At 40.2% G+C, this 25,080-nt stretch overlaps 2 protein-coding genes across 4 annotated transcripts; one reads left to right on the top strand and one right to left on the bottom strand.

Annotated features, from left to right (window-relative positions):
* Positions 1-42: 42 nt before the first annotated feature.
* LOC139951433 (3'-5' ssDNA/RNA exonuclease TatD-like) lies at positions 43-14,867 on the bottom strand. The gene is made up of 7 exons (XM_071950332.1): positions 14,640-14,867; positions 12,274-12,457; positions 11,036-11,276; positions 6,849-6,963; positions 5,809-5,969; positions 5,105-5,288; positions 43-4,615 (listed from the first exon to the last, which is right to left on the bottom strand). Exons 1-7 carry the CDS (start codon positions 14,734-14,736, stop codon positions 4,296-4,298), a joined length of 1,302 nt encoding a protein of 433 aa, XP_071806433.1. The 5' UTR covers positions 14,737-14,867; the 3' UTR covers positions 43-4,295.
* A 188-nt stretch (positions 14,868-15,055) lies between these two features.
* LOC139951560 (intraflagellar transport protein 57 homolog) lies at positions 15,056-24,987 on the top strand. Of its 3 annotated transcripts, none has more exons than XM_071950502.1 (10): positions 15,056-15,140; positions 17,044-17,474; positions 17,929-18,037; positions 18,393-18,565; positions 19,570-19,660; positions 19,781-19,852; positions 20,596-20,790; positions 21,459-21,590; positions 22,613-22,742; positions 23,475-24,987. In XM_071950502.1, exons 2-10 carry the CDS (start codon positions 17,311-17,313, stop codon positions 23,639-23,641), a joined length of 1,233 nt encoding a protein of 410 aa, XP_071806603.1. In that variant the 5' UTR covers positions 15,056-15,140; positions 17,044-17,310; the 3' UTR covers positions 23,642-24,987. The 3 variants fall into 3 exon arrangements, with proteins under 3 accessions (XP_071806603.1, XP_071806606.1, XP_071806604.1); XM_071950505.1 differs by lacking the exon at positions 15,056-15,140 and adding an exon at positions 15,192-15,358; XM_071950503.1 differs by lacking the exon at positions 15,056-15,140 and adding an exon at positions 16,482-16,553.
* Positions 24,988-25,080: the final 93 nt, after the last annotated feature.

Genomic DNA, 25,080 nt, shown 5'->3' with positions numbered 1-25,080 from the left:
GGGGCAATTGAATACAATAAACGTTTAACAACGAACAGGAACTCCGTGAATATCATCTTTTATTCAACAGACAAACGTCGAAAAGTTGACGTCTCGAAATATAAAACAACATTTTGGCATTCCTTTGCTTTCATAAAGGAAAATTACGGATATTGTAAATTCTTAGAGAGAGTATTGTTAGAAATAATGAGAATCGTATAGCCATTCAAAAGTTATGAAATCATGCACAAAGATTATGAAAAACATACAGATATGCTACGTGTATTACAATACCAAACTGGGTTTACTTAAATTTGCAACGTTTAATGTCAATATAGTTCCATTCTTCTTATTGTACTATTTCGTAATTTGCTATTCGGTTGATGTGTTTAAACTTTGACTGCATTGAACCTTGGTGGCAGCACAGCACGACGGTAAGCTTACAATAGACCGTATCGCACATGTTGCATGCTGGTCTAGCTAGCGATCAAGTTTTATCGCTAGCTAGACCAGCATGAACAGTTAGCGCTTGCGCAATGGTATTGCGAAAAGGTTGATGAACGTCCAAGTGCATCTCTAACACAAGTGTACAACTGGAGTGTTTTGCCAGTCATACTCCATGTTTTTACAGATTTTCATTGTTTAACCTTATACATAAGTTGCTGTACACAAATAAACACATTCATTTTGTTTTTGTCATTTAAATCGAACCATCAGGCCATTAACACTTGTTACAATACTAATGAAAAACGAAAGATTGAACAAAGCCAGAAAAGAAATGGAAAAAATGGGCTCGTCTTTCTTTCGCAAAATGTTAGCCATTAATGGGATATTTTAAAACGCTAGGTGGCAGCAGACTTACCAGGTAAATTTCCATTGTTTACATTCCGAGAACAATGGATTTACAAGGTAAGTCTGCTGCCACCTAGTGTTTCAAAGCCACCATTGTTGTTAATTATTTTGTATTTCCTTTTCCTTGCCAATTATGCAAAACAAAACGTCCTACACTTAAAGTGTCTCTTACATTAGGTATGGTGAATACTGAAGCATTTTATCTTTATAAGGGTTACATGTTCGTGTCATTACAATAACATTTACATAATTTGTGTCTTTTTCTGATCAAGTGTTTGATAGGTTGAAATACATCAATAGTATATGAAGAAAACGATATTACTGACTACAGTATAAGTCTATAAAATTGTTTATGTTCTATCAAGTTTGAATTCATTAACACGTCTCTCAGTTAATTAAATTAACAATTTGAAGTGTAACCCTCATAAGAAACTGTTGTCAATAATATAACAACAAATCCAACATAATAAAGGCTTTCCTACTGGTTTCAAAAAAAGTTAATTCAACTTCGTTTGAAAATCAATGCCCTGTTGCATTAGTATTCAACAGCCAAAAAGGGTAATTAAATGTCAATAGTTAAGTATCAACCGGTCAGGTAACATCATTCAAATTCATTGTTGCGAAAATAATTCAATTTAGCAAAAGCCAACATCAAGAGTGTGATCAACCCTTCAATTTCTTCAATTTGAGATTGAAACATGATGTAAAATTTCAACTGATTTGTCAAAACTTAGTCTTGGCTCAGGCTTGGAATTTCATTTTATGAAAGGGCGAGGCATGTTATATTTTGCAAAGATGACTTCCATTGAGAAATCTTAAAGTCAATGGGAAAGTTGTAAAGGGGGCACCAAAGCCAATTCCAGGGGCAACCAGGTCATGACCTCTGTGGCCTCCACGTAATTCAAGGCATGTTGGATGTCTTCTAACGAAAAAGAATTACTATAACAAACCTAAGAACAAATTGGAAACATTTTGCCATACAAAATCGAAATTGCACATGCAAACTAAAATGAATGCAATAGTTGAACAGGAAATCTTGGTTCGAATGATTATGGGAAACATTCGTGAATTTGAATGTGTGTGAGTAACACTGAATTCATCCTCACTGAAATTAAGCAGGAAACTTGTAAACAACAAATAACTACAATAGTAAAAGTCTTTTAAACAAATAAAAAACAACATTATAAAATAATGAAATATAACAGATTTCAACGATCTGTATTTCAAAATACCAAATTGTACACACAATAAATTTCGCAGCAGTCCAAAAAGAGTATTGGAATCCCAATTTTTTTTTTTTTAAACGAAGCCCCTCAAATAAGATTAACAATGCTTACTGGAAAATAACCGCCATAAAACCGATTCCTAACTTAGCAAAAAAAAAAACTAATCAGCTGCTTTTCATACAAGGTAGCTCAGATTCGAGTTTGTTTTGTTTTGTAAATTAAATAATAATTTATAGAAAACAACAAGAAGCTTCAAATTTTGGGAACATTTTGCGGCACTTACATCCGGACAGTACGTTCAGACTAAAAGACTTTTCTTCAAGAATTTCTAAGTTGATATTCATTTGTTACGTATTTGAAGCTTTTAATTCTGCACTCGGTTGTGGTTTTGCTTTCATTTTTTGGTTTGAACTTGAATAACATTATACATTTTTTAGCTACTGAGCTGAAAGTAAATGTACTTTAATATTGTGTAACAGAACACACAGATGACAAGAAAAAAGGGGAAAAAAACCTTGTCTTAAAGGAACACGTTGCCTTGGATCGGTCGAGTTGGTCTTTGAAAAGCGTCCTGTAACCGTTTGTTATAAAATTGATATGGTTAGAAAGATGTTGTAAAAGTAGAATACAATGATCTACACAAATATGCCTCGAAATTGCCTGGTTTTCGTATTACCTCGTCGACAAACACGGTCGGCCATTTATGGGAGTCAAAACTTTGACTCCCATAAATGGCCGACCGTGTTAGTTCGCGACGTAAAAGGAAAAGCGTGCAATTTTGATTGATACTTGTGTGGATCATTATATTCTACTTTTAAAACATCTTTCTCACCATATGCATTTCATAACAAACGGTTACAAACGCTTTTCATAGACCAACTCGTCCGATCCAAGGCAACGTGTTCCTTTAATGTGAAACAATGGCAACATTAAGGGTTTAAACCAACTTTTTCACCAGACATTCTGAATGCTTGAGTGAATTTTCTAGAGGGCCAACTCACCAAAAAACAAAATCCAAGCAATCTTCATTAAGACGAATAATTGACCTGTCGATCATGTTGTAATCGTAAGAAACTGTTGTACTGCAACACTTGACTCAGGCATGTATGCTTTGTTTGTTGAAAGGGCAAGGCCACCAAGGCATCTTCTCCTGTGAGGAAATTGTTAATTTCTACAGAAGCATTTCAAGGGCACCAAGGCATTGACTAGAGGGCATGGTGGCAATCGCCTTCGTTGCCACCGTTAAGTATCAAGCCGGTTTTCTGCAGTGCAGTTGCTTGTAAAAAAATTACTCATACAGGGCTCAAAATTGACACAGGACTGCAAGCCTGAATGCAAGTGATCTGGGCAGTTGGCTGGTAAACACGTAGCTAAACAAATCCGATGGTCTTGATTTTTTTACAACAAAATAATAATACCTCAAATTAAAAAACTAAAATAGTTTAAACTGTTGACTTTGAGTCTGGGACTGGTGAATATCATTAACCTTTGCTGAGTATCAAAGTAAATTTTGCTTGTTCAAATCAAACACATTTTACAAGTTAAACTTTTAAGAACATTTGTTCTCATTAAAATTTTGGTGTGAATAAAGATATTGAGCTACAAACCCTGCAGTCTTGTGGAATTTTAGCCACTTAATATTTGTTTAAATTTTTTTTTTTAAGTATGTCGCCAGACACACCAGGCCTGAAGGCCACTTTAAGGTGACGGCAACAATTATTTGTTTTCCAAAGGCCGTTGCCACCTACTCCTACAGTCCATACTGGCGAGGGTATCACCAATATAAGCCCTGTATTATGAATTGGCCCTTTAGAAGTAACAGAACTAACACCAATGCTTGAGGGACACATAAATACAAAGCATCCGTTTAAAATTTAAAAGAGTTATCGCCTAGAATTCGTAAAATAATCAATTATAATTAGTTCATCTTGTATATGAGGCAAGAATCACCAAAGTAAAATCTACAAGTACATGTAAATAGCACTAAAGACTTTAAATAAAAAATACCAATTTTGTTTCCATAAAACAAAACCTTCATCCACGAAGCAGAAAAAAAGATTTTTAAAATTTGCAAATGCAAAATAAAAACAAGGGTAAACAAAAACTTGTTTGCCAACTCCTTCTTATAAATCAACGGACTTCAACAACTCCGAAATTTCTCCAGAAATAAAATCTGTAATTTTAAATCTACTTATAAAAAAAAATACTTGCCATGTGATTTCTTTGGGCACTGTACTTTTACTCTGTGTCGAGGTCAAACGCTTGACAGGCGTTCTTGGAGGTTTTCTCCGCAACCTCGTTGGGTTCCATCTGAAGGAAATGCGCAACAATCTCACACACAATGGGGAGCTTCGCGGGCTCATTGCGAGGAAACGGGCTCCAGTACGTCAAGGGAGGAAGGCACTCAAGGACCTGCTTCAAGGAGTCCCAAACCTCAATATCTTTAGAGATCCGTGGCTCCATGAAGGGAGCGTTGCTCTCTAACAGGACTCTCTCTAGTGGCAGAGTGCCGTCCTTCAACATGTCGGGAATCTTGATGTCAACCTGACAAACAAAGCCTGGGAAGTTGGTATGAAATACAGACAAATTGTTAGATGCGGGCATGATATTTGGTCCTTGGGAAAAAAGTAGGTTGTTTATACAAATACTGTAATGCTGTCAAAGACTTTTCAGGCCCTACTATTAAAAAAATCAAAGAACAAAAAAATCAGGAAAACAAACTACCTGCAGATGGTTGGCGAAGTTCTGTGGTGTTATGCCCTACGAAGTGACTAAACAACTACTAGTTGACCAGAGCTGGAACATCTGAAGTCACACTTCGAGGCTTGTGAATAACGCCAGAGAACTGCCTCCAAACTGGCATGTATTTTCACCTTCGACATACCCTTACTTCACATGGAGATACGCAGTCAGATTCTATTGCAGACGTGACAGCAATGACTAACTGGGCATCTATATCACTGCACGTAGATCCAATGATGGAATCACTGGATCTACATTGTAGCAGCAGGGACCTGTCTTTATCCTAGACGTTGATTAACACATACCTGTTAGGCCGATCCAGAAACTCTTTTCCACATACGTCTTGACTTCATCTTCAGTGCCAGTGAAGCAGTGGATAATACAAGCAGGAAGCTGCTCTTCATACCTCATCAGTATCTCCATTAGCTTAGAGTGGGCTTCTCTCTCATGAAGAAGGAGAGGCTTCTTCAGCCTACAGGCAAGTTGAACCTGAAACAAAGATCATTAGGAAGAATGATTAAGCCTAGGTGACTAGTGTGTCCTGTGTTGAAGGCGAATATTGACTGCTTAGTCTGGCCGCGACTACCGTTTTGCTACTCGATTAATCGTGTCGATACTACTACTACAAAAATAGTCACAACTACCTGCTTGGTGAACCAATATTGTGTCGCTCACGACTATTCGCAAGAACATAATTTAATTCTGAAACACAATCAGACATCAGTGACACCATCCTTCAATCTTTTCAGCTTGAACTTTAAATGAAGACCTTGCGAATACTAAGCCTGGTACATACATCTACGCTCTTCTTTGGTTTTAAAAGCCCCATTCTTCTATCTGGGATGCTCTTAATGGTTTGATCTCTTGTTTTTACAAACTATTTTATCAAACAAAACAAAAAAATTACTTAAGTGTCTTTACATGAACCAGTTAATTATCTCACTGCACCTTGAGAGTGGTGCCCTTCAGCCACAACACTAACTCTACAGGGGAATAATGGGTACCATACCTGCTTCTCAAACACTTCTTCTTGTATGTTGGGATCAGAGAAATTCCGGTTAAAGTCAAGTCCGGTTTCTCCAATGGCTACACATGCTGGATCCGCAGCTAGCTTCTCCAGTTTCTCCATTGTCGTGTCATCCCAAATCTTAGCGCTATGTGGGTGGACACCTGCCATGAAAGAAAATATTCAACTCAATAATCATAACTAGCTATGCTAAAAAGTGGTACCATTGAAGTAAAAGTTTATATTTTATTTATTTTAATTTCATATGTATTTATAATTCTTTCTGGTGAGGCGCTTCAGCCTCGCTATTACTGTCATAGTGATACGCCTTGCAACTTAACCCTGAGAGGAAAGTCACTTAAGCATTATTTTGTTCAAGTTCAAGGCTATTACCATGATAAATTAACATGTATGACATTGTCACAAACTTTTGTTTTGTGTTGTTTTTCTTTGATTTTAAAGCTTCCTTTAGGTTTTTGAAACTTGGTCAGGATTGGTTGGCAAAAACTTGGGCTGCGACATTGCAATAATGTCTATAATCACTGGACACAGATATAAAGTTCTAATAGTTCCTAGTCTTAGTTGCTAGAACAGAGTGAAATGTTCCATAGCCATACAGTACCTGCTAAAATAGAGTTCTAATGGTCCCTAGTCATACCTGCTAGAACAAAGTTCTTACGGTCCCAAGTCATACCTGCTAGATCAGAGTTTTAATGGACCCATTGTAAGAACTAGAGTGCGCACTTGCCTATATATGTGACCCGGCATGCGCTAAGTTGACAAAACAGGCATGGCACAGCATGAGTTTGTGCGGCCATTTTGTAAATTGATAAAACAGCATTGCATAACATTCAATAAACACAAACTCCCAATGTGTGTTTCATATTCAATGCGTGTACAGAATGGCGCACTCGTGTCTCCTTGCGGTCCCGCCGCGTTCTTGCAAGAAGCATCACCTGTGCGGCTCTAGTTCTTATACATAGCTCTATGAAAGGTCCCTAGTTATCTGCTAGAAGAGAGTTCTAAAGTTCCCCCGGTCATACCTGCTGTGTAATACAGAGTTCCCTCGTATTTCTTGACCAGTTCCTGAGCCGCAGTAGTTGTAGCGATTGACGTCCCTGTGACAACCATCTTCTTCACACCCATCGATTCAGCCCTCTGGAGAAAGTACAGAATTGGTTAAGGGATCTATTGCCTTTGGATCCACACAAATATGCCTGGAATTGTGGTTTCTATTTATTTTTGTGCACTAACACAGCCTACCATTTAATCAAGTCAAAGTTTGGTTCAAGAAGTAAAAGGAAACTCAAACATTTTTTTAAATCTTTTTGTGGGGCGTGTCTTTAGACTTCTCTGAAGAACATAATCTACCCAGACAATAAATAAACACATGTACAGAAACAGGTAAAGGAAAAAGGGGGGTATGAGTGTATTGGACTAAAGTCACCTCTGGTAAGGAAGAGGGGGTATGAGTGCAGTGGACTAAAGTCACCTATGGTAAGGAAGAGGGGGTATGAGGGCAGTGGACTAAAGTCACCTATGGTAAGGAAGAGGGGGTATGAGTGCAGTGGACTAAAGTCACCTATGGTAAGGAAGGCGGGGTACGAGTGCAGTGGACTAAAGTCACCTATGGTAAGGAAGGCGGGGTACGAGTGCAGTGGACTAAAGTCACCTATGGTAAGGAAGAGGGGGTATGAGTGCAGTGGACTAAAGTCACCAATGGTAAGGAAGAGGGGGTATGAGGGCAGTGGACTAAAGTCACCTATGGTAAGGAAGAGGGGGTATGAGGGCAGTGGACTAAAGTCACCTATGGTAAGGAAGAGGGGGTATGAGTGCAGTGGACTAAAGTCACCTATGGTAAGGAAGGCGGGGTACGAGTGCAGTGGACTAAAGTCACCTATGGTAAGGAAGAGGGGGTATGAGGGCAGTGGACTAAAGTCACCTATGGTAAGGAAGAGGGGGTATGAGGGCAGTGGACTAAAGTCACCTATGGTAAGGAAGAGGGGGTATGAGTGCAGTGGAATAAAGTCACCTATGGTAAGGAAGAGGGGGTATGAGTGCAGTGGACTAAAGTCACCTATGGTAAGGAAGAGGGGGTATGAGTGCAGTGGACTAAAGTCACCTATGGTAAGGAAGAGGGGGTATGAGTGCAGTGGACTAGAATCACCTATGGTAAGGAAGAGGGGGTATGAGTGCAGTGGACTAAAGTCACCTATGGTAAGGAAGAGGGGGTATGAGTGCAGTGGACTAAAGTCACCTATGGTAAGGAAGGCGGGGTACGAGTGCAATGGACTAAAGTCACCTATGGTAAGGAAGGCGGGGTACGAGTGCAGTGGACTAAAGTCACCTATGGTAAGGAAGAGAGGGGTAGGAGTGCAGTGGACTAAAGTCACCTATGGTAAGGAAGAGAGGGGTAGGAGTGCAGTGGACTAAAGTCACCTATGGTAAGGAAGAGGGGGTATGAGGGCAGTGGACTAAAGTCACCTATGGTAAGGAAGAGGGGGTATGAGGGCAGTGGACTAAAGTCACCTATGGTAAGGAAGAGGGGGTATGAGTGCAGTGGAATAAAGTCACCTATGGTAAGGAAGAGGGGGTATGAGTGCAGTGGACTAAAGTCACCTATGGTAAGGAAGAGGGGGTATGAGGGCAGTGGACTAAAGTCACCTATGGTAAGGAAGAGGGGGTATGAGTGCAGTGGAATAAAGTCACCTATGGTAAGGAAGAGGGGGTATGAGTGCAGTGGACTAAAGTCACCTATGGTAAGGAAGAGGGGGTATGAGTGCAGTGGACTAAAGTCACCTATGGTAAGGAAGAGGGGGGTATGAGTGCAGTGGACTAAAGTCACCTATGGTAAGGAAGGCGGGGTACGAGTGCAATGGACTAAAGTCACCTATGGTAAGGAAGGCGGGGTACGAGTGCAGTGGACTAAAGTCACCTATGGTAAGGAAGAGGGGGTATGAGTGCAGTGGACTAAAGTCACCTATGGTAAGGAAGAGGGGGTATGAGTGCAGTGGACTAAAGTCACCTATGGTAAGGAAGGCGGGGTACGAGTGCAATGGACTAAAGTCACCTATGGTAAGGAAGGCGGGGTACGAGTGCAGTGGACCGAAGTCACCTATGGTAAGGAAGAGGGGGTATGAGGGCAGTGGACTAAAGTCACCTATGGTAAGGAAGAGGGGGGTATGAGTGCAGTGGACTAAAGTCACCTATGGTAAGGAAGAGGGGGTAAGAGTGCAGTGGACTAAAGTCACCTATGGTAAGGAAGAGGGGGTATGAGGGCAGTGGACTAAAGTCACCTATGGTAAGGAAGAGGGGGTATGAGTGCAGTGGACTAAAGTCACCTATGGCAAGGAAGAGGGGGTATGAGTGCAGTGGACTAAAGTCACCTATGGTAAGGAAGAGGGGGTATGAGTGCAGTGGACTAAAGTCACCTATGGTAAGGAAGAGGGGGTATGAGGGCAGTGGACTAAAGTCACCTATGGTAAGGAAGAGGGGGTATGAGTGCAGTGGACTAAAGTCACCTATGGTAAGGAAGAGGGGGTATGAGGGCAGTGGACTAAAGTCACCTATGGTAAGGAAGAGGGGGTATGAGTGCAGTGGACTAAAGTCACCTATGGCAAGGAAGAGGGGGTATGAGTGCAGTGGACTAAAGTCACCTGAGGTAAGGAAGAGGGGGTAGGAGTGCAGTGGACTAAAGTCACCTATGGTAAGGAAGAGGGGGTATAAGTGCAGTGGACTAAAGTCACCTATGGTAAGGAAGAGGGGGTATGAGTGCAGTGGACTAAAGTCACCTATGGTAAGGAAGAGGGGGTATGAGTGCAGTGGACTAAAGTCACCTATGGTAAGGAAGAGGGGGTATGAGTGCAGTGGACTAAAGTCACCTATGGTAAGGAAGAGGGGGTATGAGTGCAGTGGACTAAAGTCACCTATGGTAAGGAAGAGGGGGTATGAGTGCAGTGGACTAAAGTCACCTATGGTAAGGAAGAGGGGGTATGAGTGCAGTGGACTAAAGTCACCTGAGGTAAGGAAGAGGGGGTATGAGTGCAGTGGACTAAAGTCACCTATGGTAAGGAAGAGGGGGTATGAGGGCAGAGGACTAAAGTCACCTATGGTAAGGAAGAGGGGGTATGAGTGCAGTGGACTAAAGTCACCTATGGTAAGGAAGAGGGGGTATGAGTGCAGTGGAATAAAGTCACCTGAGGTAAGGAAGAGGGGGTAGGAGTGCAGTGGAATAAAGTCACCTATGGTAAGAAAGAGGGGGTATGAGGGCAGTGGACTAAAGTCACCTATGGTAAGGAAGAGGGGGTATGAGTGCAGTGGAATAAAGTCACCTGAGGTAAGGAAGAGGGGGTAGGAGTGCAGTGGAATAAAGTCACCTATGGTAAGGAAGAGGGGGTATGAGTGCAGTGGACTAAAGTCACCTATGGTAAGGAAGAGGGTGTATGAGTGCAGTGGACTAAAGTCACCTATGGTAAGGAAGAGAGGGTATGAGTGCAGTGGACTAAAGTCACCTATGGTAAGGAAGAGGGGGTATGAGTGCAGTGGACTAAAGTCACCTATGGTAAGGAAGAGGGTGTATGAGTGCAGTGGACTAAAGTCACCTATGGTAAGGAAGAGGGGGTATGAGTGCAGTTGACTTAAGTCACCAATGGTAAGGAAGAGGGGGTATGAGTGCAGTGGACTAAAGTCACCTATGGTAAGGAAGAGGGGGTATGAGTGCAGTGGACTAAAGTCACCTATGGTAAGGAAGAGGGGGTAGGAGTGCAGTGGACTAAAGTCACCTATGGTAAGGAAGAGGGGGTATGAGTGCAGTGGAATAAAGTCACCTATGGTAAGGAAGAGGGGGTAGGAGTGCAGTGGACTAAAGTCACCTATGGTAAGGAAGAGGGGGTATGAGGGCAGTGGACTAAAGTCACCTATGGTAAGGAAGAGGGTGTATGAGTGCAGTGGACTAAAGTCACCTATGGTAAGGAAGAGGGGGTATGAGTGCAGTTGACTTAAGTCACCAATGGTAAGGAAGAGGGGGTATGAGTGCAGTGGACTAAAGTCACCTATGGTAAGGAAGAGGGGGTAAGAGTGCAGTGGACTAAAGTCACCTATGGTAAGGAAGAGGGGGTAGGAGTGCAGTGGACTAAAGTCACCTATGGTAAGGAAGAGGGGGTATGAGGGCAGTGGACTAAAATCACCTATGGCAAAGAAAATGGGCTATGATGGAACGTGGTATACAAACCTTAAGAACATTCTTCAAGGTGCGGCTGGGAAGACCCTGTCGACCGAATGTCTTATGCATCAAGTTGGCTCCCACATCAATCAAGGTGTAGGTATGTGTGGGATCGGCGAGCAACTTGCTGGCTACCGGTCGAGGACGTTGTCTCCTGTTGCTCTGTACACCTTTATTGTCACTAGTGAACCTGGACTTGCTGTTAGCATCGCGGGCAACTTGAACACGGAGCTTGCGGCCGTCGAGTGCCCTGAATAAACAAAAAACAAATTTGCATTACCAATTAAAGTGTGACAACAAAAGAAAGAATTACCAGCATGTCACTTTCTATATTTAGACTTCCATTAAAGACAGTGGACACTATTGGTAATTGTCGAAGACTAGCCTTTACAGTTGGTGTATCTCCACATATGCATAAAATAACAAACCTGTGAAAATTTGAGCTCAATCGGTCAACGAACTTGCGAGATACTAATGAAAGAAAAAAACACCCTTGTCACACGAAGTTGTGTGCGTTTAGATGGTTGATTTCGAGACCTCGAGTTCTAAACCAGAGGTCTCGAAATCAAATTTGTGGAAAATTACTTCTTTCTCGAAAACTATGGCACTTACGAGGAAGCCGTTTCTCACAATGTTTTATACCATCAACCTCTCCCCATGCCATATACTGTACACTGCTTGTGACTGCTATTTAGCTATTGCTTACTTAGCATAACAATTAAGTGGAGTCTTGGCCGGTAATCTAATTTTACTAGGCAAGGATTGTTTTGCTTAAGCAAAATTTTCTGCTTATGCAGCTCTATGAAATTGGGCCCTGTATAAGAGAGCTCAATATGCAAGCTTGTGCATTGGTAAAACCCTGGATACTATAACACCATTTCAACCATGCATCATTGAGATGTGTTGGCTCTGAGGAGAGTCGTTGTGGTCTCAACCTTTCAAAAAGTATAATCTGCTTTTCAGGAGAACATAGGCAATGACCAGGGGGCATGGAGGCATTCACCTCTTGCCTCCATGAAGTATCAGGCCTGCTTACTATCACAGGGATGTGATAGGCTGTTGGGAAAAAACTTAACTACGAGTGCAAAGCGCGAAAGTTCTACTCTGCAACCTAGGGTTTTCCATAAAGTTTTGTGTTCTTTTTCCTATGAAGTTGATCACAGTTTTCTGGGAGGTTGGGGTTTAAAATAAACACAGATTTCTTGCTAAAGCTGGAGAAACCCCATCCTTGTTATCATGCCACTTACTCTCCGTGCAACTTTAGAATGGCTTCTTTGAACTCGTCAGGAGATTCGATGTAACCAAACCCTCTTGCCCGTCCGATCCCATCCATGGCAATCTCGGCTTTGACATCTTTAGCGTTAGGCTGTGAGATACCCTCTAGTACCCACTTCTCTAGGTCCTCCGCAGTGGTTGCAAAGGGCAGGTTACCTGCAAGAAATAATGAATTCAAAACGTATAACATTTAATTCACTTATACTTATCTGTTTAATTTGGGGATGCACAAAGACAAACTGACTGAATTAAATTTGACAAAAGAGAATTGTTTAGTTAGACTTTTATTAAGCTCGACACTGCAAGCTCTGCTGTGCTACTGCTACACGCTACATGTAGTTCAACTTTCGGATAGGACATAAACTTTAAAGCTGTTAAAGAACCCGGTGCACTTTTTGAAAAGAGAAGGGGTTCGCCCGGTGTTCCTGGCTGTGGCTGCTCTATGCGCCGTAGCACCTTGTAAACCATTATAGGGTTCTAAATAGTTAAGTCTCAAATTCATCACCGGATTTACCTATCTTTATGAAAGTTTGTATTACACTCAGCGCCTTGAGTACCTTGTTTGATAGATATAGGCGCTATATAAGACTTTGATATTATGATTGTTATTAGTTGCACGAAGTGGTGACAATAGTTCAGGTGTTTTTATATAGCGCTTTTCACGCCCGAGGGGTGTCTCAAAGCCTTTTATTACCCCGCTCACTAGGCCTATTACCCCGCTCACTAGGTCTTAAATTCTTCCTTAAACCATCTCAGCTCCCTGCATGCCCTGGGGAGTATTATAGCCTGTGCGCAATATATGTATGCGCTACTCGGCTAAACCAATCACAAGAACCATCTCTGCCCTCACAGGTACCCATTTACTCCTAGGTGGAGAGAAGCAATTATAGTGAAGTGGCTTTCTCTTGCTCTGGGACACAAATGTCACGACCGGGATTCGAACCCACAATTCTGCTGAACAGAAGCATCAGAGCTCGTGTTTAGTGCTCTTACTTATCCACTCAGGCCACCCATGGAGGAAGAGCAGCTCGAACGACCAGCAAAACCCGCTGAGTAACAAAAGAATACTCTGACAATATCCCTGTCTGACCAGTGGAAAAAAGATAGCGGACCTCCAGCTGGACGGCCGATTGACGAGCGGGATTAAATCTCTTTGAACAGAGCGTGTGGTACGGTTTTTTTTCTTCTGTATTATATTCATACGACATACGACACCATAGTTGAGTGAAAAACCAAGTGCGCACGCACAAACTCACACACTCCAGGTCGCCCACTGTCTGTATAAGGTATGTGGGTGATTACGAGGTGTCATTAAACGACCGCGGTACCACGGTTTCAACTTTTGAAGTCCCTTCGTTCAAGCTCCTTCTCTTCCTTGAAGTTGCCGTGTCAAATTAAAGTGTATTCTTAGTCGGGCGATGCGAATACGCATTGGAAGAGCTAATTTGCAAATATTTCATATAATTATTATCTAATGAAATGAACAGATTAACTGATGAAAGATCCTCTTTTCTGTAAAGTGTTCGTAAGTAGCTGGGAAAATGGGAGTATTTCGGGATGGGATGGCAAAGAAACTCTGACTTATTTTTTATTAAACATACATAACTGGATAACTTTCCGTATGGCATGGTGATGGTGCCACCACCGTTTCACTCATTTTTACAAAGAGGGATATCTCATTGGGGGCGTAAATTTAAATAGATAGGCTTAACTATATTATTTCAGATTGAATGAAAAAGTGGTGGCCCCATACACTAGTCCTAGGAAATATTTCAGTTTCGTCTGGCTACAGTCGGACAAAACCAAAATAGTTCTAGGACTTAGCCCCATCTCGTAAATTTGCCCCTAAATTTATCATTTTGGTCTTAAATTTGTCTTATTGCCTTTTTTGTAAGCACTACAGAACTTAAGTTCTCTGACTCAGAAAAATCTAATAAAAAGCATTATTGTTAAATTTTATTCAAAATTCAGTTTGTAATTATATTTATATATAAATATATTAATTAAATTTCGTGAATTGAAATTGTATTGAATTACTGTAATTGTAATAGTAATGGTTATAATTTTATACACCAATAAGTTACGGTCAGATCATGGAGGAAAATTATTCCTCCATAGTCAGATAAAGCAATTTTACTCTTTATTTAGTAATTTGTCTTTGCCTTACGTAGATGAATGTTAGAGTTCAACCATGCGAGAAGCCGGAAAAGGGTTATGGACTGTATGCCGGCTACCCGGCCGGCCCACGGATTAAAATAAACAGCGTGCACACAGCACTGCAGCTTAAAAAAAATGACAATTTTCATCAGCATTTCATAAACGAAAACACAAACCTTACCAAAATAAATTTTACGATTTGTGTAATCGACATTTTCTGCATCGCCACCAGCTTCTTGCTTAATGTCAGCCACTTCGTTTTCTGTGCTGCTGGCCATGATGTTTAGAGAACCAATTTACCTATCTGACTGTAAGTGAAATTAAGGACCATGTGACAAAATAGCTTGAATCACACGTACTGAAAGATGTCGCAGTAAAGTAAGTGTGGTCGGGAATGCTATACGTGTTTTATGCATAGGACGTGGGGCGGCGTGCACGATGTGCACAATGTGAGAACTAACCTATGACCTCTTATGAATAATTCATAACAATACCGTACCCAGGAGTTGAAATCAAAATGTCGTACGTTAAAACCATTAATAAAAGACGAGGTTGTGGAAGGGGAATTTTAGTCTGTTCCCCAACCGTGTACTTAATATTAGGACAGATGTGAATAGGGTACAGTACCATTACAAAAATAGTTTTGTATGTGCTTGCTTGGCGACGGTTTTGACAGGAAAAGGTAAGTAAACTCAGCTGTTTTTAATCGAAAAGGAGTGTTTTATTTTTCTAAAGATCATTACTCCATACACATCAGTTTATTTTCACTCTGTGTATTCATTGATGATTCGTTTAATGACAGGGAACGATTTCGTCAGGAACTTTTTTAGCAAAATATATTTTATTGACCGAACATTTTGTGTGTAAATCATCACTAGCAGAGTGCACTGTGTTATGGTTGTAAGTACATCATTCATCATCATCATACCATAGTAATGTTCTGCTGGTGAATGACTCAATCAAAAGTACAATTTTTCTATGGGGGGAGGAGGTGTGCAATAATGCATATGATGGATAACTTTCGCTGTCACTGCTGACGTGACTGGGTCTCAATACCACTGGAACACTTCACTACACTCTACAGTGCATAGGGTCACAATACTCCTAGAACTATTTCGGTTTCGTCCGGCTATCGTCTCCCGTAACCTCATAGGTTTATATCTCTCACGCGTACAACGACCCATGGTTCAATGAATTTCGGCATCAGGAATCTCTCTTTTTTTTTTTTTTAATCTCGCCAAAATTAGGCTCTATGTGTCCTTTGATGTATCAATGTGTATTCTTTTGACCAGAGAATCCACTCCACAATCTCAAAAATTGTTAAAAATGATAAATTCTTACCGTAATTTCAGATTCCCTATCTACTGTACGTGTTACTCCTCTGCCAACAATAATTGAAAATTACCCGACCTCGTTTTGCGAAAATGCGTCACGAGAGGGCGGGTACGATCCGTGATTTGTGTACAAAACATACACGGAACCACGAAGCTCGCACAGGGTACCAGTATGTAAACGGCTGTGTGCAAAAAGTGTACTTACTGGTACCCTGTGCGAGCTTCGTGGTTCCGTGTATGTTTTGTACACAAATCACGGATCGTACCCGCCCTCTCGTGACGCATTTTCGCAAAACGAGGTCGGGTAATTTTCAATTATTGTTGGCAGAGGAGTAACACGTACAGTAGATAGGGAATCTGGAATTACGGTAAGAATTTATCATTTTTAACAATTTTTGAGATTGTGGAGTGGATTCTCTGGTCAAAAGAATACACATTGATACATCAAAGGACACATAGAGCCTAATTTTGGCGAGATTAAAAAAAAAAAAAAGAGAGATTCCTGATGCCGAAATTCATTGAACCATGGGTCGTTGTACGCGTGAGAGATATAAACCTATGAGGTTACGGGAGACGATAGCCGGACGAAACCGAAATAGTTCTAGGAGTAGGGTCACAAGTGACTCACATGTGACATAATTAGTTTATTTATTCAATTTGAATTTCACTTTCAGTTACACAGTCAGTCAGTCCATGGTCAGTCAGTGTCACTTTTTGAATTTGCCTGGGACTGGGTGTTGACATTCCTCTTGACAAACAAAGTTAGTTTTTCTTGGCCGTTTTCAAATTTGAAGCTTACATACATTTTTGTACTTATAGTGTTTTGACAATGATTGTTGTGTTTTATTTAACGATGTTTATTACTTAGTGTACTGCTGGATAATTTAGTCATTGTTTATAATTCATAAACTTTAAAATTGATTGAAGCTGTAAAGAAGTGTACATTAGACTAAGGGGGTAAGACAATTTTTTTGCCGGTTTTAAACTACAGAAAAACTAAACTTAACTCACTTGATTGAATACTGTATAGTTACAGTTAGTTAGAGTTTTTTAGACAACAATGATGCAAAATAATAATTTGCTAGTGAAGTGTAATTCCACTCTCTTTGACCTCAAAGATGACTGGAGAAGTGAACTGAAACCATTTACATGTATTAAACATGCTCAACAGACAACAAGTTGGTTTCAAACATTGAAATCTTCAAAGATCTATTTCACTCTGTTTCTACTTTTTTTCTTTTTTCTATCCAGCCTCAACCAAGAGTGTCTCAAAGTGTCTCAAAGTAAAAGCACCAAGCAAGTTTGTCTGCTGTTGGAAATCAAACGGGGGAAAGTCAACATTCGCTGCATCAATTGGTGTAAAACTTTGCAAGTTTCATTGATCTAGTTTTCAACATGTAGTTGATGATTCAGCAAAAAATCAGAAGCTTTCAACCTGTACAGTTTCACATTTTTTGGTGTAAAAACTGAGCTTTTGAACAAACAGCTTCCCTGTGATAGGTTTTGTAGCTGAGCATCATGGCTGAGGAAGCGAGAAGGGGTGGGGCTGAAGCAGGGGCGGAGCAGGGGCCCGGCCAGGTGTACATGCACTTTGTAGTGATGGAGGACATGATGGATAAGCTGAAATTGATGGATTATGAAGAGGGATTCCTGAAAGGATTAGGATTTAAACCATTATCAAGGTATTGTATAGTTAATCCATTAGAGACCATACAATGTAGTATATGTAGCAACCCAAAACAGGTTGGGGTGTTGTGGCCGAGTGGATAAGCACACCGAACTCATGCTCTGGTGTTTATGTTCAGTAGGTCAAACCTTTCGGCCATTTGGAGTACATAGCTGTTCGCATTTTTGTCTCTAAAGCGTTAAACATAATTTAAAGGCACAATTTATATTTTTATCTTGTTTACGTATGCAAGGGGAACCAGTACAAGTTGGCTAAAACAGATGTGATGGCGTGTCGAAGGCGGATCAAAACCCTACAGTGTCACATGATCTCACATCCATCAAAATGAAGAATGTATAAATTCCATGGACCATTTTTTGCTAGAAGGAAGTTTTGGGTCTGGAAACAATAAAATAATATGATAGAATGGTTCTCAAATATCTCTTTATTGTTTTTTTTCTTACATCTAGACACTACTTTGCCCTTCCTACAAATCCTGGAGAGCAATTCTACATGTTTACATCACTGGCTGCATGGCTCATCAACCAAGCTGGTAAACAATTCGACCAACCCCAAGAAGTGAGTTCCTTGTTGCCAAATGATTTAGTTCATTAAACGCTGCATTTTGTTCTTTTAAGAATAATGGTATATTGACCCAATTCACCTGACGTCATCATCAATTAATCTTTGATTGCCATACTGGTGGGCAATATCACTCCATTATCCAAATCCTTTAATTGCAAACAAGAGGATAAAAACCCTGTTCTTTTTTTTCAAAATCGCAAAATAGGTTTTTTATTAATCTTTGGGGGATTCTTATTTCTTGATCTCTTGATTTGCACAATATAGAAGCAGATAATAATAGCACTAACTAAAAAAGAACATATTAAAATATTAATTTTAATGTGAATTTGACTACCAATCTTTCCCCCAGTATGATGACCCCAATGCGACCATATCCAGTATTCTAGATGAAGTACGACAGATTGGGGCAGCTGTTGAGTTTCCACCTGCCAAGCTCAAAGCAGGCTTCGGAGAGCACTGTATCTACGTCTTAGACAAGCTGGCTGATGAAGCTCTCAGAAAAACAAGCTTCAAATGGAACAGGTTTGTACAATTACAAAATGCCAATGATTTGAAGAAAAAGAAGTGAGTGTTTGTTTGTTTGTTTAGATGATCCACCCATCAAGGGAAATAGGCAAACAACCAAAAGGGGATATAAGCGTTAAAGGGTGTACAATGTATGTAACTTTTGTAGGACACTAAACTTACACAGTTTGAAGATAATGATAGTAGAAAGCTTCCCTGAAAATATTACGTGCTGAGGTGCTGTAGTTTTTGAGAAATGAATAAAAAACAATGTCATGAAAATAATTTTCGTCTCATGAGACAAAAATTATTTTAATCATTTACAAACGTATTTTCAGGACATTCTTTAAACTCATTTCTCAAAAACTACAGCACCCCGGCACGTAATATTTTCAGGGAAGCTTTCTACTATCATTATCTTCAAACTGTGTAAGTTTAGTGTAAATCTATGGACATTTTGAAAAAGTACCCAAATCCTTTAAGCTAGCAACATCCAGTCTCTCTCCTTCAAACATTGGTTAAAACTACTATGCTTATGAATTGCACAAATCAAGAAATGGTGATTCAAAATAGGTATCAAAACTTATTCTAGAATAGTCATTGTGAAATCAGCGTTTTAGCTTGGTAGGATTCAGACCCACAACCTTGTGATTGCAAGTCCTGCAGTCACAGTGACATTGCTCATTTGGTTGAGCACCGAACACATGAGGGTTTCAGGTTCAAATCCTTCTCCTGTCAATTTTGAATTGTGTTCAACATAACATTTGTTTGTGATGTTTGTCCCCGTCTTGACAATGTTGTCATTATGCGGTCAGGCACACTCAAGCTGTGGTATTTCAAATCAGCAGAGTGTGAGTCCCAGACTCTACTTTTGTGTCCTTAAGCAAGACAATTGATTGGACATAAAGCTGTTGTGTTGTGTTACATGTATTTACACTTATAATCAAGCCTAATCAAACCCATAGATAAAGCGCTTTTCAAAACTAGTTATTTGTTTGACTACTTTTGTAATTATCTTACAGACCTGTTTATCCTGAAGAAGAAATGGAAGAGGAATCTGCTATTGAAGATGATGTGGAGGTCACTCTGGATAAAGCTGAAGAGGATATGGCAGTAAGAGATCAAATACACTCAAATATAAACATCTTCCATATTTTTCTGGATTTCTAGGTTTTTTACTCTTTTCGCTTCTGATAACACTTCTTTTCTCCCTGATTATCTTGATGAAATTAGGATGTCGATGAAGATCTTGAAGAGGATGATAACTTCCTGGACCTTGAAGGACTCAGGAATCTCAAGACGAAGGTACACAGACAAAATCAAACTTCAAGATATTAATGTTTTGCAGACCAATACTTTTTGTGTTTGCTTTAAAGGGTTTGGTCCACAAAACACATTGTCCACATATTAACATTGAACTTACATGATTTTAAGATAATGGTGGTAGACTTCCCTTAAAGTGTAACTAGCTGAGGTTCTGTAGTTTTTGAGAATCGAGCGAAACAATGTTACAAAATTATAAGAATCGTTTTTCTTTTTGACTGATTTGTACGTTGCGCCCTAAAGCGCTTAAACGTACACTTTTTTCTGCAAGGTATTTGGGACTATATTTGAATTATGAGATCGGCCTTTTGCACACAACCATGTAATGGTTTACAAGGTGCTGTGGCGCAGAATGCTGCCAATCCGGCCAGGAACACCGGGGTGAACCCCTTCTCTTTTCGATAAGTGCTCTTGGTTCTTTTACGTGCGCTACACAACACATGGGACCAACAGCTTAACGTACCATCGGAAGGACAGAGCAATTATTAAGTGTCTTGCTTAAGGTCACAAGTGTCATGACCGGGACTCAAACCCACACTCTGCTGATCAGAAGCACAAAGAGTTTGTATTTGGTACTCTTAACCACTCGGCCATAACACTTCTACAGGTAAATTATACATCTTCATTCATAGTTAGTGGGGAGTCATGTCATGGCCCAAAAAAATTGATCTACAAAAGGTACATATCAAAATGATTTGTCAATAAACTTAAGTGTCTCTTCACAGGATACAACCGAGACATCACGGATTGAGGAGATCATGGAGTCTACAACTGATGCCAATGAATGGAAGCTTGAGGTAGAACGAGTTATACCGTCACTCAAGGTTCATATTAGAACTGATAATAAAGACTGGAGAACTCATGTTGATCAGATGCATCAGCACAGAGATGGGATACAGTCTGCTCTCTCAGAAACTAAGGTAGTAATAATATTAAAGGCTTTTGATGTGCTCATATTTACCCTGCTGGGCGTCCCAAGGCGCAGTCAAACCAAAAACAAAACAAAAGAAAAACAGACACAACAAACATATTCCTTGACAAGTACGAGTTGTGACTGGTATCCTGCTCATTTCTGCTTAGTAGAAAATTGTTAAGCAATATTTTCTGCTGAAGCACCACTATCAGGAGGGGTTGCCTGTGATGGCTATCACATGCCACACTCCAGGACACCTGTTGTGGTTTTCTCATAACTTTGTTAAGTCGTGAGAACTGTAACACGGCAAGGGACATGCGGGAAGGGAACAAAGAAGATCAGGTGCAGGGCCTAATTTTCTGGCTCTGTCTACCACCGAATTCTGCCCTTACGTTCACCATTCTCTGCTTTTTATGTGCAAGCGCTGAATTTCTGCGCTAGCTGTGTAAGTGCAGAAATCCTATTAATGTGGAGTATGCATGCACACTGTAAGCAAAGATTCCCTGCTAACCTGGAAGTTTGCTTGATGTAAGCGTGGAATTTCCTGTTTCGCAAATGGAGATTCTTTGCTTACGTTAAGCAGAGCAATGAAAATGGGCCCTGTATTCTCTCTTGTAAATGGTGGGTGAGGAACCTCCTGATATGTAATTGCGTAATTCTTTTTTCCTTTCTCAGGGCTATCTGGACAAACTCCACAAGGAGATCAGCCGTACCTTGGAGAAGATAATGAGTCGAGAGAAATACATCAACAATCAACTAGAGCATCACTTGGGAGAGTATAGAGGCATGCAGGACAGCGCTGCTGAGGTGAAGTAGTTTAAGAGACAACCCCCCCCCCACCCACCCACCAAACCCCAAAAGCCCCTAGCATTCTTACACCAACTTGCCCCCAACATTCCTAAAGTTGAGTAGACACTCACCATGATTCGCAGAACCTGGGCAGTGGGCCATGGACAAAAATCTGCCATGGTTAGCTGGAATCTTGGAATGCCTTGACAAGCTTCCTTTAGAGTCGGATGTGGTGGCAGCCTGCCGATTCTTGGCTACCACATTTGTACAACAATATAATCAGGGGCCGATTACACAAAGCAAGACCAATTCATCGCATTACAAATTGTCAGTATTAATGTACCATAGTGAGTTGCATTGTGACATCACACTTAAGTAGGATTTGAAACTTTGCATGGTGGAAATAAGATATAGAAGAGTTTGCGGTAACACCATGAGTCCAGCATCAGAGCATTCTCCAGAAGACGATCAGAGCATACTGATCGAAACGTCGAGTTATCCAACGGTTCTTTTCAGAACCACCCCAACTCATTTAGAGATAGTCATTACATGGTGTTACCGCAAACCCTTCTATACATCACACTTACTTAACTGAGTAACTCTGATTGATATGCAGGTAAGATCAATCTACTCTCAGTGAAATAGGCCCGTGGGGTTTTCACAATAACCCTCAGAGAGGGATTTTACAAAGCATGTTCTCAAGTACCTGTTGTGGCTCTTTGTATGAGAGAAACAACAACCAAGGTGATAGGTGTCTGCTTGTGCATGCTGCTAGATGAAAAACTCCAGATGGATAAAAAACACCAGCTGTCCAGCTGTCAGCAAAATAATTAGGGAAAATCTAAAGTTTAGAATTGTCTGCCGTGAGTCTGTTCCAAGCGCGTACATGTACATGTAGACCTTTGGAATTTGTGGATAAAGACGCCATCCGCAAGCGCAATGTTAATTTTGGAAATTACGCTATAGAGCTGTTGTTATGGTTATAAAGAATTGGTCCTATTAAACAATCCTTTCAATCATAACATGTGTTTTGTTTACAGATGAAAGAGCAATATCGTCAGGCAAGTGGTGGAGTCACAGAAAGGACGCGGTCGTTAGCGGAGATTACTGAAGAACTAGATAAGGTCAAACAAGAGATGGAAGAAAGAGGGTCCAGTATGACTGATGGATGTGAGTAGATTTAATAATAATAATAATAATAACTAGTTCTTATATTATAACCAATTTTTATGGCGCTTTTCATACCTGAAGGGTGCCTCAAAGCACTTCGAACATTGTTACCCCTGGTCATTATTACCCCTGGTCATTATTACCCCTGGTTATTACCCGGTCATTTTTATCCCTTGTCATTTTTACCCCTGGTCCCTATTACCCTCGGTCATTATTACCCCTGGTCATTATTACCCCGGTCATTATTACCCCAGGTCATTATTATCCCTGGTCATTATTATCCCCTGGTTACCCCTTTTTTAGCGCATTCACAAAATCGTCTCATTGCGCTTGGGATTGTGCCCTGGTAATGAGGCCAATAACATTCCTTAATATTTCTCAGCTCCCTTTGGAGTAATACAGCCCTAAGCTTCAGTATGGCCCTAGTGGTTTTACCATACACATCAATCTCCACCCTCACTGGAAACCATTTATACCCCCAAGTGGAGAGAAGCAATTACAGTAAAGCATCTTGCTCAAGGACACAAATGTCACGAACCCACACTCTGATGACTTAACCACCAGAACCTTAACTCGATGTTCTTAACTACTCACCCACGACACTCCACTTGAAAGTGGCTGGATTCAACAATGGGAGAAGTAAAAGTGGCTCATGGGAGAAGTAGGTATGCTTGCCATAGAAGGTCTACGTATTAAGTGTTTCTTGTTTTGAATTTGTATTTTTTTATGCAGCTCCACTTGTCAAGATAAAGCAAGCTTTACAACGTCTTAAGGTTGAAGTCACCCAGATGGATGTCCGGATAGGCGTCGTGGAACACTCTCTGCTCCAGGCCCGTCTTAAGGATAAGAACAACTTCCAGAAGGATATGAATGAGTCAGTGGGAACATTTGCCTTTTAAGGTTTTCCGCTTACATTTATTAAAAACTTATATTTCTTCAATGTCTCACACATGTACAAGGTTAGTCAAAAAGAAGTTGACTGGTATTAGTGATGTTTTTCAAAACAAACAAATGACACTCGGAAGTTCTGTAAAGCATATATTTAATAAGCACTCTCTCCCGCTCATTGGAAAAGAATGAAAGAAATCATTCCATAAGGAGTTATGTCTATTTCAGTCAGGTACTAATTTTTCAAGCTGTCCACGGAATACTAAAACAAATGAATGACCTGTTTTATACACTTTTTACTCAGATGTTTAGATTCAGTCAAGCATTAACATTCAATGGACAGCTACAAACATAAGTGCTTTGAGTAAAACAGGCATTTAACTTCTCTTAGAAAGTATCAATTTTTTTTCTTTTTTTTCTTCAGATAAGCGGAAAGAGTGCTTGTTTATTCTGGGCCCCACTGGGATTTTGAGTGTCAGATTTTGGTTGTTTGAAATCATAAATCTCGGTCAACTTCCCTTTGACCGGATCTGTATAACTTGACCTTCCAGTCTGTTATCTCCTACAAAGATAGTTCAGAGATAAAACAGTTTTGTCAATAACTATCGATATCATAAATCAGGCCAGGTCATCGGAGTAGTTATTCATTTAACCTTGTGTAAATCTGTGTATATATATTGAGTGTGTGGAATCTTGCACAATATTTGTAAATAAATCAAAACGTGACGTACTCTTTAAAACGATATCAAATTATGTGAACACATTTCTTCAAAAAGTACCAGTGTTGTATCCCACCCCACAAGTCGATATGCATGGACGGTACAATTTTTGAGAAACAAAATATTTTGAATTAAACCCTTTTAAGTAATATGTTGACCACCTAAACTTGAAACTTGACGTTAATAGTTAGTCAACAGACACAAAGCTGTTCAGTGTTGTTTTGCTTTGATTTAGTGCTTTAAAGCTTTAATTAGAAACCTCTTAAAACCAAACATAAATAAGGTCCTAGTCACACACGGCAAGTTTTACATGCAACTTGGAGGCAACCCACTGGTGTGTAGCCTAAATGACCATTTAGGCCATTGATTCCAATAGTGTCAAACAATCCAAAATATTTTAATGTGAACACTTAAATGTGAATGGGTTCATTACGCTACATTAGGTATATTTATTACACCATAACCATTACGTTAACATTTAAAGGAAAATTACAGAATTGGTAAGGTCTGTTAGATCACAGATTTACATAAAACATAAAACTTTCACGGTCTAATGATGACGATGATAGTAGAAAACATCCCTTGAAATATTTCTGTCTGAAATGTCATATTTAACGAGAAATAAATGAAACTAATTTCCTGTTTTGGAGTTTATCGCTCAGTAAACGATTCATTCCATTTTTAACCGATGTCATGCAAATGTTTAACCGGTTTTTCACTATTTTCTCGTG

Source organism: Asterias amurensis, chromosome 19 (assembly GCF_032118995.1).
Source record: "Asterias amurensis chromosome 19, ASM3211899v1".
Taxonomy (NCBI): domain Eukaryota; kingdom Metazoa; phylum Echinodermata; class Asteroidea; order Forcipulatida; family Asteriidae; genus Asterias; species Asterias amurensis.
Note: the sequence above shows the minus strand (reverse complement) of the source record. Positions and strands in the feature narration are given on the sequence as shown.

Excerpts from the sequence above, each read along its gene's own strand:
- LOC139951433 (XM_071950332.1), bottom strand. The coding sequence starts at position 14,736 with ATGGCCAGCAGCACAGAAAACGAAGTGGCTGACATTAAGCAAGAAGCT. Across the intron at positions 12,458-14,639 it reads AAATCGTAAAATTTATTTTG|GTAACCTGCCCTTTGCAACC; the intron begins GTAAGGTTTGTG and ends TATTTCTTGCAG. Across the intron at positions 5,970-6,848 it reads AACTCTGTATTACACAGCAG|GTGTCCACCCACATAGCGCT; the intron begins GTATGACCGGGG and ends CTTTCATGGCAG.
- LOC139951560 (XM_071950502.1), top strand. The coding sequence starts at position 17,311 with ATGGCTGAGGAAGCGAGAAGGGGTGGGGCTGAAGCAGGGGCGGAGCAG. Across the intron at positions 18,566-19,569 it reads ACAAGCTTCAAATGGAACAG|ACCTGTTTATCCTGAAGAAG; the intron begins GTTTGTACAATT and ends ATTATCTTACAG. Across the intron at positions 20,791-21,458 it reads CTGCTCTCTCAGAAACTAAG|GGCTATCTGGACAAACTCCA; the intron begins GTAGTAATAATA and ends TTCCTTTCTCAG.